Raw genomic sequence first — 19,636 nt, 5'->3', positions numbered from 1 at the left:
TCATATCTGATCACTGGACCAGATGTCTCTGGAGGAGAAAGTAAGGCTGTTGATTTAGCATAGTACCCCCCCCCACTCAAATAGAACTCATGTGCTTGTCATGACATCACCCCCCTGATGTCTGGTCTTCTTCAAGAATGAAGGACAGACATCATGTGAATGTTAAAAGAGGTCCCATAAGTTCTTCCTTCTCATACCAACTAAAAAGTTTATTTTTAAACCAATTTTGAGATAGTATCTCTTCGTCAAATTTTCTAGAGGTGGAAGTATTAGAAGTTATAGAACAAAAGCAAAGTGGCAAACAGGATATCTAAAGGCATGTAAACCTTAAAGGACTTTTAAATTATATTCAAAATATGCTTGTCCGTCTACTCCATTTTTCCATATAGCACTGATCCTGTGAGATGGAATCTTGAAGAAGTAAAACTAGGATTTTTAGCACCTGGGGCAAATTCAAGTGAATGGATATGGGGAGAAAAGACCTGGTAAAGCTCAAGGCCAGCATCTGTACTTGCATTACCACAGATCTCATGATTGATCCTAAGCATCCTATATGGAAAGGTCTCCAAGTTAGACAGCAGCAGTCTGCCTCAAGAAAATATGGTCTTATCAGTTGAGGGAGAGGATAGACCTAAAGAAGGTTTCTATCAAGTAGGAACAATCATTTTCTTATCTCCATTCTAAGCCACAGAGTTAAAGGATCTCCTTATTGTCAGCTGGTTCTGCTTGCCCAGATTTGACGTTGTTGGTCTAGTACTTTTTCTCATTATAAAACTCAAGGATTTAAGGCTAAAAAGCACCATATTCCATATACCCCCCTAATTTTTATAAATAAGGAAAATGAGGCTCACAGGAATTAAACAGAAGAGAAAGGATTTGAAGTCTTTTGATTCAAAAATCCAATGGGCATTTCCACTCTACCATGCCTCTAATTATTTGTGTATTATATTCCATTTTGTTTTCTCAATAGCAGTATTATTTTATAGCTACATGTAATTTGAAATAAAATGGAGGAGGGATAGGGAAAAATGATGAGTTTTGTTTTAGACATGTTGAATTTGAGATGCCAAAGGGATATCCTGTTTTGAGTTATCTATTGACAACTGATGATGAGAGGCTGAAACTCAGCAGACTAGAAATGGCTATATATGTATATATATATGTATATATATATATGTATATGTATATATGTATGTATATGTGTACACACATACACACACACACACACACCTGGGAGTCATCTGCAAAGAGATGATAATTAAACCCACTGGAGAAAATGAGATCACCAAGACAGAGGGGGGAGGGGGAGAGAGAGACAGAGAGAGACAGAGAGGGAGAAGAGGAGAGGGTCTAGTACAAAGCTTTGGAATAAATTAAATTGGGGGAGGAGTAGTAGATGATACACTAGTAAAAGACCCTGAGATTGCAGACAAATATGAGGAAAACCAAGGGAAGGGTTAGAAGAGGATTGTTAATAGTCTTATATGCAGCATAGAGGTCAAGAAAATGAGAAAGGGTCATCAAATTTGACAACTAATATCAATGGTAGCTTTAGAGAAGACAATTTAGTGATAAGATAAGGAAAAAAGTGAACTCAAAAAGAACCAATTTTTTTCTAGGAGTTTGACTGAATAAGGACAAGGAAAAAGTAAGGGTTTTTTTATGATATGAGTGTATTGGGTAACATTGAAGAAACAGATAACGAGATAGAACATTGGGATTTTTTCATTCTATGTGATTCTTGCCCATGTATTCCCATATATCTTCCACATTTGATATACACAACATGCTGGATATTTTCCTCTAGTTCTTTTATAGCTCATGGATAACAGAGTATTCTAGTGCTCCTCATTCTTGCTTTAACAGAATGGTGCATTTTTTTCTAACCACACATTTCCTTGATGATATCCCTTATGACACTTCTTGCAAATCATTATTAAAAACATGTTATAGTGAATTTACATCCACTATTCATCTTTTTTAACATTAGTGCTTATGGGGTATCTTCTTCCAGATTGTCTTTCACTTCCATTTATTTGAATTCCTAACCAGATACTTTCTATAACTGTTTCTTTAGTGAAAGCTGCAATCATGGATTCTGCCAATTATTTCAGCAGGATAGGTAGCAAATCTGCTCTCACAATTCTTTTTTTTTATTTTATTTATTTTGAGTTTTACAATTTTTCCCCAATCTTGCTTCCTCCCCACCCCCACAGAAGGCAATTTGCCAGTCTTTACGTTGTTTCCATGGTATACATTGGTCCAAATTGGATGTGATGAGAGAGAACTCATATCCTTAAGGAAGAAAGATAAAGTATAAGAGATAGCAAGATCAGACAATAAGATATCTCTAAACTCCACAATTCTTTCTCTAGATACAGATGGTATTCTCCATGGCAGACAGCCCCAAATTGTTCCTGATTGTTGCCCTGATGGAATGAACAAGTCCGTCAAGGTTGATCATCACCCCCATGTTGCTGTTAGGGTGTACAATGTTTTTCTGCTCATCTCGCTCAGCATCAGTTAATGTAAATCCTTCCAGGCTTCCCTGAATTCCCACCCCTCCTGGTTTCTAATAGAACAATAGTGTCCATGACATACATCCACCACAGTTTGTTAAACCATTCCCCAATTAAAGGACATTCCCTTGATTTCCAATTCTATGCCACCACAAACAGGGCCTCTATGAATATTTTTGTACAAGTAATAATTTTACCCTTTTTCATCATCTCTTCAGGGTATTGACCCAGTAGTGGTATTGCTGGATCAAAGGGTATGCACATTTTTGTTGCCCTTTGGGTTCCAGACTGCTCTCCAGAAAGGTTGGATGAGTTCACAGCTATACCAACAATTTATTACTGTCCCAGATTTTCCACGACCCTTCTAATAATGATTAGAATAACAATAACAATCATTGTCCTTCTGGTCATATTGGCCAGTCTGTGCTCTCACAATTCTTATTTCTCTTTTAAATCACTGAAGAAGAACATCCTATATGGTTCCATGATCTCTTCAAAATCTGAAATCTCTGCCACATCAGGTATTGAAATCATTTTCCTTTGTCTTGTTGTATTTAATAGATGCCTGAACTATTTTATTAGATCTGTTGATAATGTCTTCCCTTTTGGCTTACTTGTTTAGATTTAAGGTCTTAAGAGTTTTCCTCTTTGTGAAATCTTTGTTAATTTCAAGCTTTTTCTCCCGATTTTCCCTCATTGCTCACTTCCTCCCCTTTGGTGATGTTCTCTGCAAGTTAGATCTCAAAGCACCGCAGCCTTCTCCCACATAGGCAATTCACAGTTTACAAGTCTTAGTCTCATCCCAACTGACTTCTAGGGGAACAAAAATGTCAACTCCCTGGAAGCTAGACTGTAGTTGCTCAGGCAACCCCATACAACTATGTCTCCTTATTTCCTCTCTTCCTCCATAGCTATCAAAGCCTGAGCAATTTCTGCCTCTAGGTATTTAGATCCTAAGGAACTGGGTGGGGTGGGGAGGGGGGCAGGAGAATTTTGCACTATGGAGATGAGTCTACTGTAAGCCTGTGGCAAACCAGTGTGGCCCTGATGCTGCTGGAAGCATGGCAGATGGCAAGGGAAAGAATGCTAAATGAGTGCTTTTGGGGGTTAGAGATATTGGTCTTCTCTTCTACTAAATAGTTCACCAAGTTTCTTTTTTTTTTTTTTTGCAATGCAATGGGGTTAAATGACTTGTCCAAGGTCACACAGCTAGGTAATTATTAAATATCTGAGGCTGGATTTGAACTCAGATTCTCCTGACTCCAGGGCTGGTGCTCATATCTATTGCGCCAGCTAGCTGCCCCTTGCCCTTAAAGTATATGAATAGATTGATCAACATTCTTTAATTATTCCTCATCACAAAGTCATTGGTAATAGTGGCAAACACACATGTTTGTATGCCCACTTCTTAAAGTCAGACTTTGCCTCTTGTCTCTCTCTGTCCCTCCTTATTTGTTCTTTGGTCCAGTACTAGGCTCTGGACAGGATTGATGATAAGAATAAGCATTCTTCCTAGAATTGTTTTGCATATATTGGAGGCTGGGGCAGTCATTCTACAACATTTATTAAGGACCCACTATGTTCCAGGCATTAGGCTAAACCCTAAGAAAAGCAAAAGCAAACAAACCAGTCCCTGTTCTCAAAGAGACATCCCTGTAAATTACCTACAAATAAGATCTATACGAGATACAATGGAGATAATCAACAGAGGGAAGTAATGCAAACGCTTTGGACAGCTGATATTTTTTCATCCATTGCATTAGGTCAATCTTTTTAAAATACTGATAGATCTAATGAGGGAGTCTTGTATTTTTTTTTTCTGAAGCTTGATACAATCATTATAATATCATCTGCAAAGGCTGATATCTAAAGGACCTTATTATCTGTACAGAATCCATTCTGTCATATGGTCACTAGGCAGGAAATCCTTCAACTTTTGCTCTACTGCGTCAATTATATGTTGGGTTTTGGGTAATCAACAAAATAAGAGTTTATATTACCTGTACATATCAGTTAACTTTAAGATTTTAAAGATATGATCAATTTAAAACTGTTGCTATTTATTAAGCAATCTAAGTTTCTCAAACTCAGCAAAATAAATGGATAAATTAAACAATGAGGAGGGAATTTCTTTTTTGAGATATAAATTAAACCAAAGGTATCTGGTCTAACACAGCAACAAAATTTCCCCATGTATAAGATGCACCCTTTTTTTAAAAATTTGGGGTCTAAAAGCTGGGAGCTTCTTCTACAGTGGTTGTAGATTTTTTACTTGCATATCCCACTTTTTCACACTTGTTTTTGCTCTCATTTTTGAAGACATTTTTACATGCATTTCTTGCTTTTTTTGCACTTGTTGTCTTTGCTCTCATTATTTTGAATTTATTACCAGTATATTAGGTTATGTTTTGCCATATTCTGCCCAGAAATGGCTCAGAAAATTTTCGTCCAGTGCTAAATTCAAGTTCAAAAGTGGTAAGTGAATGGAAATCGTGCTGCTGAATGTCAGTTTGGTTCTCCTCCAACTAAGAAAACTTAGACTTAGAAGAAACCCTCCTGAAAATGCCCAGGCAGAAGAAGGCCATGAGAGACAAGTCAGTCATATGGTCTGAGTTAGAGAGGAAAGTGAAGTGAGGGACTGAAAAGCAAAGGGCCATTGGAATTCCTGTGTCCACAAAGAAGGTTCAATGGGAGGCAAGAAGAATTGCTGATGAAAAAGAAGTGACTGATTTCAAAGTTGGCGTTTTAGGTTCATGAAACAGAATGGACTAAGCATGTGTCTACACACCAGACTTGCCCAAAGATGACTGAAAGCTGTGAGCAGAAGATCCTTGAAATTCATGATGAATACAACTTTAGCTCAATAACTTTATGTGATACATTTTTTTTTCAAATTTTGGGCCCCAAAATTAAGGTGCATCTTATACATGGGAAATATGGTTAAAAAAATACAAAAGAGATCATGCTGATTTATGGATTTTTTAAGTCCATGTGCAGCTGTCAGGGATCAATTTCTGTTTGAATTTAATATCATAGATTGGACTATGATTTTTAGATCTGTGACTAGAGACAGAGACAATTAGGTTGTACAATAGCTAGAATGCAAGATTTTAAAGTCAAGAAGTTCAAATTTGGCCTCATAAACCGAGTTGTGTGATCCTGTGCAAGTCACTAAATTTGTCTGCCTCATTTCCTCGTTTATAAAATGAGGCTCAAAGTAATAGCACCTACCAATATTTGTAAATCACTCTGCAAACCCTGAAATGCTTTATTAGCAGGCAATGGATGGACATTTTGATTTCTGGCTTCTGTGAGTTGCTGTAACTAAAAACAATGATTCTGCTATAGTCACATTAGTGATGCTTTCCAAACTTCTTTAGACTAGAATAAGCACTAACTCATATTACTGTTGGGCAATTTTTATTTCAAACTAATATAACTTAAATGAAAATTTTTTATTATAAAGAATTTGCCAAACATTGTTAAATGTTTAATAAAAATCAAGATAATTTTTTTATTTTTACATACCTAAGCACTGATATCTTCCATTCTAGAAAAAATTTCCTGTATGCTCCACTTTAAAAAAAGATATAAAAATTCATAGAATAAACCTTATGAAACTGATTAATTTTATAAAAAGTTTTCACTTTACAATTAAGTTTTCCTGTTAATTTCCAGTTCTAATATAGTTCAATTACTTTGATGTTCCTGAAATAGTTCAATTACATACACTTTTTCAGGAATACAACTATGTAAAGTATCTTAATTGTTACTAATTGTTAAAGAATATTTCCATGAAAAAATACAAAGTAAAAATAAATGTTTTAAACACAAAAAAATATAAAAGATATTGACAAACTGCAAATAGTAAGCAACCTTCTTCTTTTTCTAGATTTTATAAGAGAGCAATACATATGGGTTCAAATATAAAAATTGTTACTAGTGATTCAGCTTACCATTTAACTCACCTAATTCTCCTATTCTCATTACAGAGGCTAAAATTCTAAAACAAGGGGAAGAGAAATCTATCCTTGCCTTAGGATCACAGAAAGATATATTCAAAGCTAAAAATGGCATAAATTTAGAGGTGGAAGATCATCTAATTGAAGTCTCCCATTTTTCAGATCAGAAATCTGATACCCAGGCATAGTCAGGAATTTAACCCAGGTATTTTGGCCCCAAATCCAGTGCCCCTTTCTTGCTATGCCATTCTACAACAGAGATACCAAAACACATTCACTCTAATGTCCTGAAATCAATTCTTCCTATCAAGTTTGTCTCCCAAGGATATCTAAATGAGAGCTAGAAAGAAATCTAAGTGCTTGTGGACTGAACTATTATAAAAGATACTTAAAGAGACTTCCTTATGTAAGGGTACCCTTGGGTTTGCAGCCTTACTTTTGGAGACCCATACCACCAAGTTCTTTGCCATGACAAGCCTAGAATAGGAATGAATTTCTGCACATTATTCATGTAGATAAATTAAGACTTTATTGATTAACTTAAACAAAGGAAACATAATAAAAAGGTATTGTTTTATGAATATAAATTATGCTTTCAAACATGAGTTTAATTCATCTAACAAATTGGGATCATTTGTGAATATTTTTAAAATTAACTAAAAGCAAATATGCAGAACTGCAAAAAACCATTGTCAACATATATTCTTGCTTATTCTTTTATTCCCAAAGTGGAGAGAGGTTCTGCTGACATGCTTAACTGGCCCCCTTAAGCTCTCTCAACATCCATTCATGCCATCTGTTCTTTTAGAGTTTATTATAACTTTCAATTACCCAGATTCAAAACCTCAGCATCACTCTTGACTCTTTTTCACTCTTCTTTACCCCCTTAGCCAATCAGATGGCAAGGCTTGTTAAAACTACTTCCACAAAATCTCTCACATTCATCCTCTTTTCTTCACTCACACTGCCACCAACTCTAGGGCAAGCCCTCATTACCTCTCACCTAGACTGTTTCAAAAGCAACTCAACTGGTCTCCCTATCTGGTATCTCTCAGTTCTCCAAGCCATCCTACCACAGTGTCAAATCAAAATTTCTAAAATGTAAGTATCATAATGATACTACCTGCTCAAAAAGTGCCAGGGGCTCCTCTGTTTGACATTTAAATCACTGCACAACTGGTTTCAGCATACTTTTTCCAACTTAATTAAATTATTTCCCTTTACATACTCTTATGATGCAACTCCAAACTGGTCTTCCCACTGCTTCTCACAAACAATATGTATATCCCTTGCTTCTACCTATGTCTTTGCACAGATGCCTGAAAAAAACTCTCTCCACTCCATCTCTTTAAAATGCCCTAGAGTTCCTCCAAACTCAGATTCAGTGTTGCCTCTTATCTGGGGCCTTTCTCGACTAATTTTGTATATATTTTATTTTGATATGTATGAATATGTGTCCATATGTACCTCTTGTAGAATGTAAGCTACTTGAAATGTCAGGGTGGTTTGGGTTTTTTTTTTTTTTGGTCTTTGTATCCACAGTGCTGGGCATCAAGTAGTCACTTAATAAATGTTAGTTGAGTCATTATTTGTGCTTACAAGTCTTGTTTTCTGGCGCCAAAAAATTTACATTTAATTAATAATTCATTTATTACAGGAATTCATGAAATGCCAGTGAAATATAGCTACTAGTGAGTACAGCAGAAAGAAAAGGCAAAATCCCTGAAAAATTTTAAGGATAAGGGTAACTTTGTACTTGAACCCCTCAAGGTATATTTTGGGGGAATTCCCCATTCTATTCTTTTTTTACCCACCCCAATACTGTGAATCTTTGGGAGTGGGAGACTGATTAGCCTTTTCCTGATTCTATTTCAAATGTACCTTATCCTTGCCTCCTATCTAACAAGTGGTTTACCTGTCCTGGGACTACCTTGATAAGCCACCCAGCTGACAGGTGGGTTCCTCTTAAGTAGGCATAGCCAGTTGTTGATGTTCAAAGGATGTTGTGGTCTTTGGATATGTTCCCAATTTGAATTTTAATGAACACCTCAGATCTCTGGTGGGAGAGAGTAATAGAACAGAAGAGGCAGGTTGATGTAGTGGAAAATAACTCTGAACCAGGTGACCTGGCTGTGACTCCTGGTTCTGTCATTAATAAACTATGAATTTAGATAAGTCAGGCACTTAGCTTCAGTTTTCATTTCCTCATCAGCAAAGATGAATTATAACAATGACAGGCCTGCCTATTTCATATGGTTACTATGTGTACTTAAGGTAATGCTGCATGTTCAGATGCTTTGAAAAAAAGGATCAGATAGTACCCCAAATGTAAGGCAGATATAATGAATAGTATTAAGTCAAGGGAACTAAATAAAGCACATGAATCCAGATACTCAAAAGGAAAAGAAATCAAACCCTCCATTTTTTGTCTCTTTACCAAACTTAATTATTAGGAACAAAACCCATCATATCCCACAACCAAAATCACTGACAAGACACTTAGTATATGACTATAGTCTTTTATAGTTAAAAATATAATTATGGTTTCCAAATAATTTATTATCTAGCTATAAAGTATAACAAAACAAAATATTTATTACTTAAACATTCTCACAGTTCATTGCTTACCTTTTCTAATACAAATAAGCTCATGTACTCCACAGGTTCGTTCTCCACCTATTCAAAAATTATCAGAAAAGACAAAAAATACTGTCATCTTTAGTTGACTGTCATAAAGTTAAGTTCAAACTTTTAAGTTAAAAAAAGAGAAGATATTTTTAAAGTAATCTTGATTTTAGTTTCAAATACATTAGACATCCAAATTAATAGGGATAGAACAGAAATTAAGATTATTCAAATGTCTACACAGTCCTCAAGTTTGGAAGGAACAAACTGCACTGGTCAGTCACTCAGTCAACAAATATATTGAGCGCTTACTAGATGGCAAGCCCTATGTTAGGTGCTGGACTGACAAAGAAAAGCAAAAGCCAGAGATGTTGAGGAGCTCACAATTTAAATGGGGAGATGGAGAAGGAGAAGTGGGGGGATGGAGGAAGAGAGGTGGTACAACAACATGCAAAAAACTATTTACAAGATAAAAGATAAGTCTTAAACATGGCCAGGGAGGCTAGAACAAAGAGATAAGGAGGGAGAGTGTTCCAGGACTAGTAAGTAGTCTTTCTCTCAAATCTCTTCACACAGAGCAGATCTCTGCATACATCCTATTTCCCTATTTGCTATTTCTGGGTAAGGCAACACTGTAGGGGGCAATCCTACAGTTTCATCATATAAACCCATAAAAGGGCATATTTCATTCTTCCACTCTGGTAAAGAGTGAGGTCAAAATAAGACCGATTAAAAGCTAAGCACCTACTACATATCAGGTACTGTGTTTACAATTCTCTCATTTGACCTGTGTAGCTACTATGATCTTTACTGTACAGATGAAGAAAGGGAGAGCTTAAGTGACTTGTCCAGGGTCACACTGCCAGTTCACATGTGAGGCCAGATCCAGACTCAGAACCTCCTGACTCCTGGCCTGCACCCCTTAGAATTCTTTCAAAAATTTTACAATGTAATGGGTAAAGACAACACAAAAATAAGAGGAGGAAATAAAGGAGGGGAAGCACCAGCAAAGGTCCTGTTTGCAGGAGACCAGACAGAGAGCAGCTGTTAGGAAATGAGAGACCAGTCTGCCCATCAGAGAGAGGTTGCTAAGGTATTGAAGAGTTTCTGAGCTCAAAGCTGAATCAGTTTCCATGATAATATTTCAGTTGATGAGATGACTGATTACTATTTTCATTAATATAAACTAATCAAAGTTTTAAGCATTCTGTGTGCACATGGTGCTTCATAATTCTATTGAGAATTATTTCTCACTTTATAATTACATGCTTTGCTTATAAAAAAGTAGTTTATTAACCACTTCATTATAACACAGAGAAATATTTACAGCAACATTATTAAGAGATAATCATAATATTTAATATATAAACTAGATTACTTTGGTAAGCAATCAAATTTTTTTAAAAAGATTTCTAGCACTAAAGTAGATTTAGTTTATACAGCAGTTATACTATTAACCAGACCATCATTTTAAAGTAAAAATTAATGCAAATTAATCTCTTTGTAAGTATCTAATACAGCAAAGTACCCTATATGTGGGAGTTAAAGGTACCGAGTTCAAATTCCAATTATAATATTTTCTACCTGTGACTTTGAGCAATCATGGCGCCAGTAAGGTCATTTAACCTTACTTCCCTTATCTGTACAATGAGAATGGGAGGGGACTGGATTAGATGTCATCTAAGGCAAAATCCCTAAAAAATCTGCATTATAGATAAGAGTAGGGCCACCTAGGTTGGCTCAGTGGATAGAGCACCAACCCTGGAGTCAGGAGGATCTGAGTTCAAATGTAGCCTCAGACACTTAACAATTACCTAGCTGTGTGACCTTGGGCAATTCACTTAATGGCCACTGCCTTGCAAAAAAAAAAAAAAAGAATAGATAAGAGTAACTTTGTACCTGGCTTCCCCCAAGGCATATTTTTAGAGAATTCCCCATTCCATTTGGGAGTCCATGGACTCCCAAAGTCCATATCTAAATATCTATGATACTAAAAGAAAAACCTAACCTGTACCTATGACTGTGATATTATATTGATTTCTATAAGGACTGAACTGAATCTTGACCTCAAGTCATTTATATTTTTTAAAAGTTAGCTGAACAAGTGGTTAGATTATTAGAAAGGAAATGTTTATATATTTTAAAAATCTACATATAAGCATTGTAGAAGTATTCATCATATGCCAACTAAAAAATAAAACATTTAAGCAAATTTATTTAATACTAAGACAGAATACTGTGCTTAGCATTATAGCAGACACAAAGTTTAGCTAAAACAAGATCCCTGTCCTTGAATATTTATGTCTAGTAAGAGAAAAGTGAGAAATACACAAGTTACTCTAATACAAAAATAGAAGATAATAAGAGCATGAGCACCCTAGGTGGAGCAGTGGATAGAGAACCAGGAAGGCCTGGAGTCAAGAAGATAGTTACATACATGCTATGGATGAGTCAACTAACTCTGTTTGCCTCAGTTCCCTCATCTATAAAATCAGCTGGAAAAGGAAACAGCAAAACTACTCCTGTATCTTTGTCAAGAAACCACCAAGAGGGGCGGCTAGGTGGCGCAGTGGAGAAAGCACCGGCCCTGGAGTCAGGAGTACCTGGGTTCAAATCTGGTCTCAGACACTTAATAATTACCTAGCCACTTAACCCCATTTGCCTTGCAAAAAAACCTAAAAGAAAAAAAGAAAGAAAAGAAACCACCAAACAGGGTCACTAAGCACAGGAAACAACTAGAACAATTGAATAACAACATAAAGGCAAGCCCCTCCATAATCTAATTCCACTTTACCAACTTTTCTGTTTTATTTCCTATTATTCCTCTCCACTACTTTCTATCACTGGAGCAAAGGCCTTGTACTTTCTTGATTCCACTCCTTTGTTTATATTGTTTTGTTTATCCCCATACTCTGAAAATATGAATCAGCTTTGAAATTGATGTTTAAGCTTTATACTTCTCCACTGCAATACAGAATACCATGGCTGTGTGACTATCTTCCTATATATTAGACTGTAAACTTCAGGAAGATAAGACAAGTCTCATCCAGTCCACCCTTACCTCATAGACTCCTTAATCTGAACACTTCCCGTTGAATTAAACGACATGCACAAAGTACTGAGTGAAGTCCTGAAGTGGGAAAAGTAATCATTGAGATGACATGGTTAGAACTGCTTTAGGAAAATTACTTTGGCAGTTGAAGAGAGGTAGACTGAAGTGAGGAAGTTAGTAGACCCACCAGCAAACTACTGCAACAGTCTAGATGTCAAGTGATGAAGGCCTCTCACCAAGGTGGTGGCAGTATCAGAGAAGAAAAAGGAATGCATTCCAGAGACAGTGTAAAGAAAAAACTGACAGCTTTGGCAAAGATTGGATATGAGGGGAAGGGTGAAGGTGGTGAGAGAAGAGGAGGGGGTCGTGAAAGGTAAGGAGCAGCTGTAAACTTGAGAGGAAGCTGCTGCCCTCAACAGTAACAGGCAAGTTTCCAGGGAAGAGGGTTATGGAGGAAAAGTTTGGAACATGGTAGATTTAAGATATCTACAAGGAATTCAGATGTCTGAAAGATAGTTAAGAGATATAAAAGCAGAAGGCAGGTTAAGACATATGCTATATATAAATCATTCTCATACATTAAGGAAGAACTCTTATGATGAAATAAACTTAACTTTATTAGTTCTCAGTATGAAAGCAAAAAATATATATTCATTTTTAAATAATCAAAAATTCAGAATTTAGTTTGAATGAATAAAATTTTCTTATATACATCTGGAATTAAATTCACAATATACAATATTCTGTAAAAGCCTGATGAATTTGTTTGTTTTGATTGGAGTAGCAATGCTTTCAGAAACAGTAAGGAGCTTCCTCTGCCAATAATTATTATTGGAGAAGAACCTAGGGCACTGAAAAGTGAAAATAACTTTGCCTGAGGTCACACAGTCAAGATGTGTCAGTGGCAGAACTTGAACCCAGGTATTCCTGACACCCAGGACAGTTCTCCACCCTTAATACAAAAGCCATCTCTCATAAGAATTACTGACAATAGAAAATTGTGACTCTAGCCAAAATTTAGTGGGGCAGAACCCACATAAAGACAGTGATAAAATTTCCCAGTCCAAGGTAGCTTAGAAGTTCTGCAGGAAAGGTGTGTTTCACCAGGACCAGGAGTTGTAAAAAAAGCTGCAGCCGTAGTGCAGCGCACTCCAGGGATCACCAGGAACAGCTTGAAGGGGCAGTGAGAGAATTCTGCTGCACGAGAGTGACTGCAGAGTGAGGGAGCGCCAGCCTCAGAGCAGCCCTGCAGTGAGAACCTGCAGCAGGCATCGGGGAAGCCAGCCTGCACCTTCAGAGCACAGCCCGTAGATGGTAAGGGTGTTGGGGGAGACTTCAGAAATCTCCCTGTTCTCCCTGGGGCAGGACTCTGCTGTTTGCCCACACTTAGATCCAGGTTGCGGTTTGGGCTTCCATACTAAGACAGCCGAGCAGGGACCATTCTCACAGCTCCAGGGAAGAGGGCAGCACCTTTGGTCATCTACATATCAAAGCACAGGAAAGCGAGCAAAGACCTTGGAGTAATAAAGGTCCCAGTGGGGTGTCCCAAAAAACCCCCAAAGCCTTGGAAGTGTGGTAAATTAGTCTTAGGCTGAGGAAATGAGCAAACAAAATAAAAAGAAGAATCTGACCATAGAAAATCAGTTTGGTCCCATGGAAGATTCAGAAGATGACAAATTTGAAGTTTCTGTATCCAAAACCTCTAAAATAGAAAATGGCCTCAGGCTATGGATGAGCTCAAAAAAGACTTTGAAAAGCAATTAAGGGAGGTAAAGGAAAAATTGGGAGGAGGAATGAGAGTGATTCAGAAAAATCATGAAAACCAAATCAAAAGCTTGATTGAAAGATATACAAAAAATTACTGAAGAAAATAATAGTTAAAAACCAATTTAGGCCTAAAGGAAAAAGCAAAACAAAAGGCAAATGAGAAGAAGAATGCCTTAAAAAGCAGAATTAGCCAGCTGGAAAAGGAGATTAAAAAGAAGAAAATAACTCCTTCAAATGCAGAATGGAACTAAGGGAAGCTGATGACTTTGTGAGAAATCAGAAAGAAATAAAATCATTCCAAAAAAAAGACAAAAATTAGAAGAAAATGTGAAATATTTCATTGGAAAAATAACCAACCTCAAAAACAGATACAGAACAAATAATTTTAAAATAATCGGGCTACCTGAAAGTCATGACCAGGAAAAGAGCCTAGAATTCATTTTTCAAGAACTAATGCAACAAAATTGCCCTGAGATCCTAGAAGCAGAGGGTAAAATAGAAATTGAGGGAATTTACTGGTCACCTCCTGAAAGAAATCCCAAAAGAAAAACTTACAGGAACATTATCGCCAAATTCCCAAACTCCCAAGTCAAAGAGAAAATACTAAAAACTGCCAAAAATAAACAACTCAACTACTGAGGCTCTATATCAGGATAACACAGGATCTGGCAGAATGTACATTGAGGGCTCGTAGGGATTGGAAGGCAAAAAGAGCTTGATTTACAACTGAGAATCAACTAGCCAGCAAAACTGAACAACCTCTTTCCGGGAAAAAAGATGGACTTTCAATGAAACGGGACTTCCCAACATTACTATTGAAACAACCAGAGCTGAACAGAAAGTTTGATCTCCAAGTACAAGACTCTGGTGAACCATAGAGGGGATGGATGAGAAGGACTAATTACAAGGAACTTAATGATGTTAAACTGTTTGTATTCCTGCATGGGAAGAAGATATTGATAACTCATATGAACTTTCTCATTTATAAGAGCTGTTAGAAGGAGTATATATGGACAGGGTACAGGAAGGAGCTGAATATAATGGTATAATATAGTAAAAAGATGGAGTTAATGGGTGATAAAGGAAAGTACTGGGAGGAAGAGAAAGAAGAGGAAGAGGGGGCTAAGATATTTCACATAAAGAGTCAAGAAAAAACTTTTACAATGGAGTGGATGGAATGGGGGAAGGCAAGGGGGAATGAGTGAGCCTTCATTCTCACCAGAAATGGCTCAGAGAGGAAATAACAAACACACTTAATAAGAGTATAGAAATCTCTCTTACCCTAGAGAAAAATAAGAGGAAAGGGATGGGATAAGGGGGTGGGGATTAGGGGGAGGGAAGGAGGGAGTAGGTGATAGAAGAGAGGAAAGATTGTGGGAGAGGGTACTCAGATACAATACACTTTTAGACAGGAACAGGATGAAATAGAGAGAAAATAGAATAAATGCAAGTGGGGAGGAATGGAATGGAAGGAAATACAGCTAGTAATAGCAACTGTGGGAAAACTATTGAAGCAACTTCTCTGGTGGACTTATGATAAAGAAGGCAATTAAACCCAGAGACAGAGCCATTGGAATCTGAACACAGACTGAAGTATATATTTTTTTCTCACTATTTTTGAGGTTTCTCATCTTCTTGGGGGGAGGGGAAGTTTATGTTTATTCTTATAACAAGATTATTATAATAACATAAAATAAATAAACCTCCCAAAAAGGAATTACTGACAATAAGAATGATTATCTCTTTTCAGTTGAGTGTTTCTCCATTAACCTAAAAAATTGTATTATTAAATGTAATTGCACTTGAATGTAAATGCACTTCTTGAATACCAGTCAGAAACTCAGAAATAATAAAAGTATAAATCATTATAATTTTGCTTTTAAGTAGTTAGTACCAATTAATCATTGTCAGACATTGGAAAGATTTCAGATCTAAAAAATAATCACTGGACTATAGCTAACAAGGGTTTATTTCCCTAAACTTTCAATAAATCAAGTAATTTTTCAGTGATCATAAGAGCAAAGGAATATGTTTTAAAAATATATGTACAGCGGGTGGCTAGGTGGCGCAGTGGATAAAGTACCAGCCCTGGAGTTAGGAGTACCTGGTTCAAATCTGGTCTCAGACACTTAATAATTACCTAGCTGTGTGGCCTTGGGCAAGCCACTTAACCTCATTTGCCTTGCAAAAACCTAAATAAATAAATAAATATATATATATATAGATATATATATGTATGTATGTACAGCTCAGTAGTAATCCATACTATTAAAGACATGGAAAGCTATAACAAAGATTAAATTGATTAGCAATGATTTGAAATTTTTAAAAGGAGGCATTGATTTGAAAATTGTAATAGACAATGAAAGAGAAATACAAATGCTATCTAAATTTCTCTTCATTATTTAGCAGGTTTCTCTACTCTTTTTATCCTATCACTTCAAAGAATCAGGAAATCTAATAGTTAAAAGAAATCTCAGATGCAATCTTAAACAACTCATATCTAATCAAAAAAAAAACAAACAAACCTCTTCAGGGCAACTAGATGGTACTATGGATAGAGCACCAGCCCTGAAGTCAGGAGGACTTGAGTTCAAGTCTGACCTCAGAAATTTAATAATTGCCTAGCTGTGACATTGGGCAAGTTGCTTAATCCCATTGCCTTAAATAAATAATTTAAAAAAAAATGAAATGATGACTCTTGCTTGCTTGGATTACGTTCTTAAAAAAAAATCTCTTCATATCCTTGATTTTCTCCTGTATCTTACCATCCTGGTGGTCTTCTGCTGGGTATGTTCAATCTTGTATCTTATTCTAAAATAAGCTACCCACTGTATTCATATCTGGCCTAATAGACTATAATGGAACTCTCTTCTCCCTTATTCTGGACAGTCTGTCTACTCAGTGCAACCTAAAATAGCATTAGGTTTTTTAGGGTGCCATCCATTAAAATTTCCATTCCTTTTTCACAGGAACTGTTTTCTTGTCATGACACTCCCTATTCTATACTTATGAAGTTGATTTTTGAAACCCAAGTAAGAACATTAAATATACTCAAAATCAGAAATTAATCTGTGACCTCATCAATGGGAGTCATCCTCCCAATAATACTAATCTCAATCCATCCAGACCTACCAACTGATTTAACTTTCACGTCTTCTTGTAAATTGTCTCCAGGCAATTCCATCCAATATGCCTGGGAAACTTCCCCCAATATGCTTGGAAACTTTTTCCCACCCACAACTATGGCAGCTGCTAACACATGAAGGCGAAAGCACATGCAGTCTAAATGAGCCTAAAACTAAATCTCAAAGTCCAGAGTTTTCTATTTTGTGTTTTTTAACATGAACACAAGGGACTGAACAGTAATTCTAAGAGATAAGATTTTCTGAGTCTAGTAGTTACCTAGCTGCCCTACAGACCTTTCCTGTAGCTATAACTCTTCAAAAGAGATGTCCATAAATAGAAGTATTAACCATGCATAGGCAGCCAAGTTAAAAGATATGAATCTTAAGTCATTCAGGCAGTACAGACTGAAAGGTAAAAGCAAAATTCCTATTTAACAATCACTCATAGGGAGAACATAATGTATGATGGATTATTGCTTTATGTTTTAAGTAATTCTCAGAATTTGCTTATAAATCTTTTGGAGTTTAAAATTTTCTTTTGTAACAGAGAAAATAGCTCTCTTACCAGTTCTAGTTGTACTCTAAGTACCTTTCTAGAAAACACCCTCCCTTCTCATCCTTATTGGGAAAAAAACTCTGAGATATAAGCTAAACCTAACTTAAGAGATTTTCCCCACCACTGAGGGGTCATAATGATACAGGGGATGAAAGAAGAGTTTAATCTCTTGTCTTTGGGATCATTCTCTCCCTGGACTGAACCCAGATGGACCCTGAGCTGATAGTGTCTTTCCCCTTAATATTAACATGCGAACTGCCAATTACAGCACTCTCATCTCTGATTTTCCTTCCCTCTGTCATCACGAAAAACCAGAAAGGGGGGAGAGGGAATAAGGGTACTAGACTTTTGCTCTTTACCTTAGTATTCTTGATTTTTAACTTTCTTTCCTAGAAACAAAGATAAATGTATTCTACATCTAAAAATGTAAATGTGAACGAAAGAAATGAAAACTGAGAGCCAATATCATATAATTTTAACTCTGAAAGGTAATTTAGAGATCATTTAATCCAATTATATCATTTTACAGATGAGACAACTGTGGGGAGGGGGGAGTAATGAGAAAGGGAAGGAAGGAAATTGATGAAAGAGTACTGGAACTTGCATCCCAATTCTCCTGTTTACTTCCTACATGACCCTGGTCAAGTGGCCCTCAGTTTCTTCATCTGTAAAGAGAGCAGGGATATATTCAGCTTAAGGTACTTTTTAGATCTTATGCATAAAACCATTATTTTCCATTTTCATGAAAATTATTTTGATGGAAATTATTAAAACATTCAAATATCACACTGAACAATATGGTATTTAAAATAAAAATTAGTTCTCAATAAGGACTTTGCTTAGATTGTGCCAACTCTTTGCCTACATTGTGCCAACTCTATTCCTCCTGCAATAATACTTTCCAGCAGGATGGAGATGAGCAGAAGGAGAATAAAACCCACAATTTTAGTCAATGTCACTCTTTTGTCCCTCAGGCAAACCCATGTAGAAAACAAAATATAAATTGGTATAATTTTCCAGAGTTAGTATAGAGATGTATAAGTCCGTAGATGTACCTTGGAGCAAACCATTTCCACAACAGGTCAAAGTTATCCCTAGTGATGTGCCTCTCTTAAACCTAGATAGACTCTCTAAAATCTGGACTAAATTAATTATTTATATAGGCAAACTAATCAATTCTGAACTGTTAAGACTTTCTTTTTCACTAGTATGTTTGTTCACTAGAATGTTCATTCTATTTTTTCCTTTAGAAAGATTTTATTTAGTTTTATAATTTTTTCCCCTAATCTTGCTTCCCTCCCCCTACCCCCTCCCAACAGAAGGCAGTGTTAGTCTTTACATGGTTTCCATGGTATACATTGATCTAAGCTGAATGTGTAGAGAGAGAAATCATATCCTTAAGGAAGAAAAGAAAAGTATAAGACAGCAAAATTACATAAGATAATGGGGTTTTTTCCCCTAAATTAAAGGTAATGGTTTTTGATCTCTGTTCAAACTCCTCGATTTGTTCTCTGAATACAGATGGTATTCTCCATCGCAGATACCCCAAAGTTGTCCCTGATTGTTGCACTGATGGAATGAGCAAGTCCATCAAGGTTGATCATCACCCCCATGTTGCTGTTAGGGTGTACAGTGTTTTTCTGGTTTTGCTCAGCATGTTCATTCTTGCAGTATAAATCCTCTTCATTTCCTTAAAAATTTTAATTTTTTTGTACATACCCTTTGATCCAGCAATACTACTAGTGGGTCAATACCCTGAAGAGATAATGAAAAAGGTAAAAACATCACTTGTACAAAAATATTCATAGCAGCCCTGTTTGTGGTGGCAAAGAATTCAAGTAAATATCCTTCAATTGGGGAATGGTTTCACAAACTGTGGTATATGTATGTCATGGAATACTATTGTTCTACTAGAAACCAGGAGGGACAGGAATTCAGGGAAGCCTGGAAGGATTTGCATGAACTGATGCTGAGTGAGATGAGCAGAACCAGAAAAACACTGTACACCCTAACAGCAACATGGGGGG

The 19,636-nt window shown here is 36.4% G+C and overlaps 1 protein-coding gene across 2 annotated transcripts in view; it reads right to left on the bottom strand.

The window, feature by feature from the left end:
• The window catches only part of SYT14 (synaptotagmin 14), a 248,320-nt gene that overhangs the window by 216,509 nt on the left and 12,175 nt on the right, over nucleotides 1-19,636 (bottom strand). The window contains exon 2 of one of the 2 annotated variants that reach the window (XM_074222587.1): nucleotides 9,110-9,157. The exons of the other annotated variant lie outside the window; for it this stretch is intronic. Coding sequence (XP_074078688.1) covers nucleotides 9,110-9,157 — 48 coding nt within the window. The remainder of the gene's footprint in view (nucleotides 1-9,109; nucleotides 9,158-19,636) is intronic. 2 annotated transcript variants of the gene reach the window in all.

Source organism: Macrotis lagotis, chromosome 2, assembly GCF_037893015.1.
Source record: "Macrotis lagotis isolate mMagLag1 chromosome 2, bilby.v1.9.chrom.fasta, whole genome shotgun sequence".
Classification (NCBI taxonomy): Eukaryota; Metazoa; Chordata; class Mammalia; order Peramelemorphia; family Peramelidae; genus Macrotis; species Macrotis lagotis.
The sequence above is the reverse complement of the archived record's forward strand: the minus strand, read 5'-3'. Positions and strand labels throughout refer to the sequence as shown.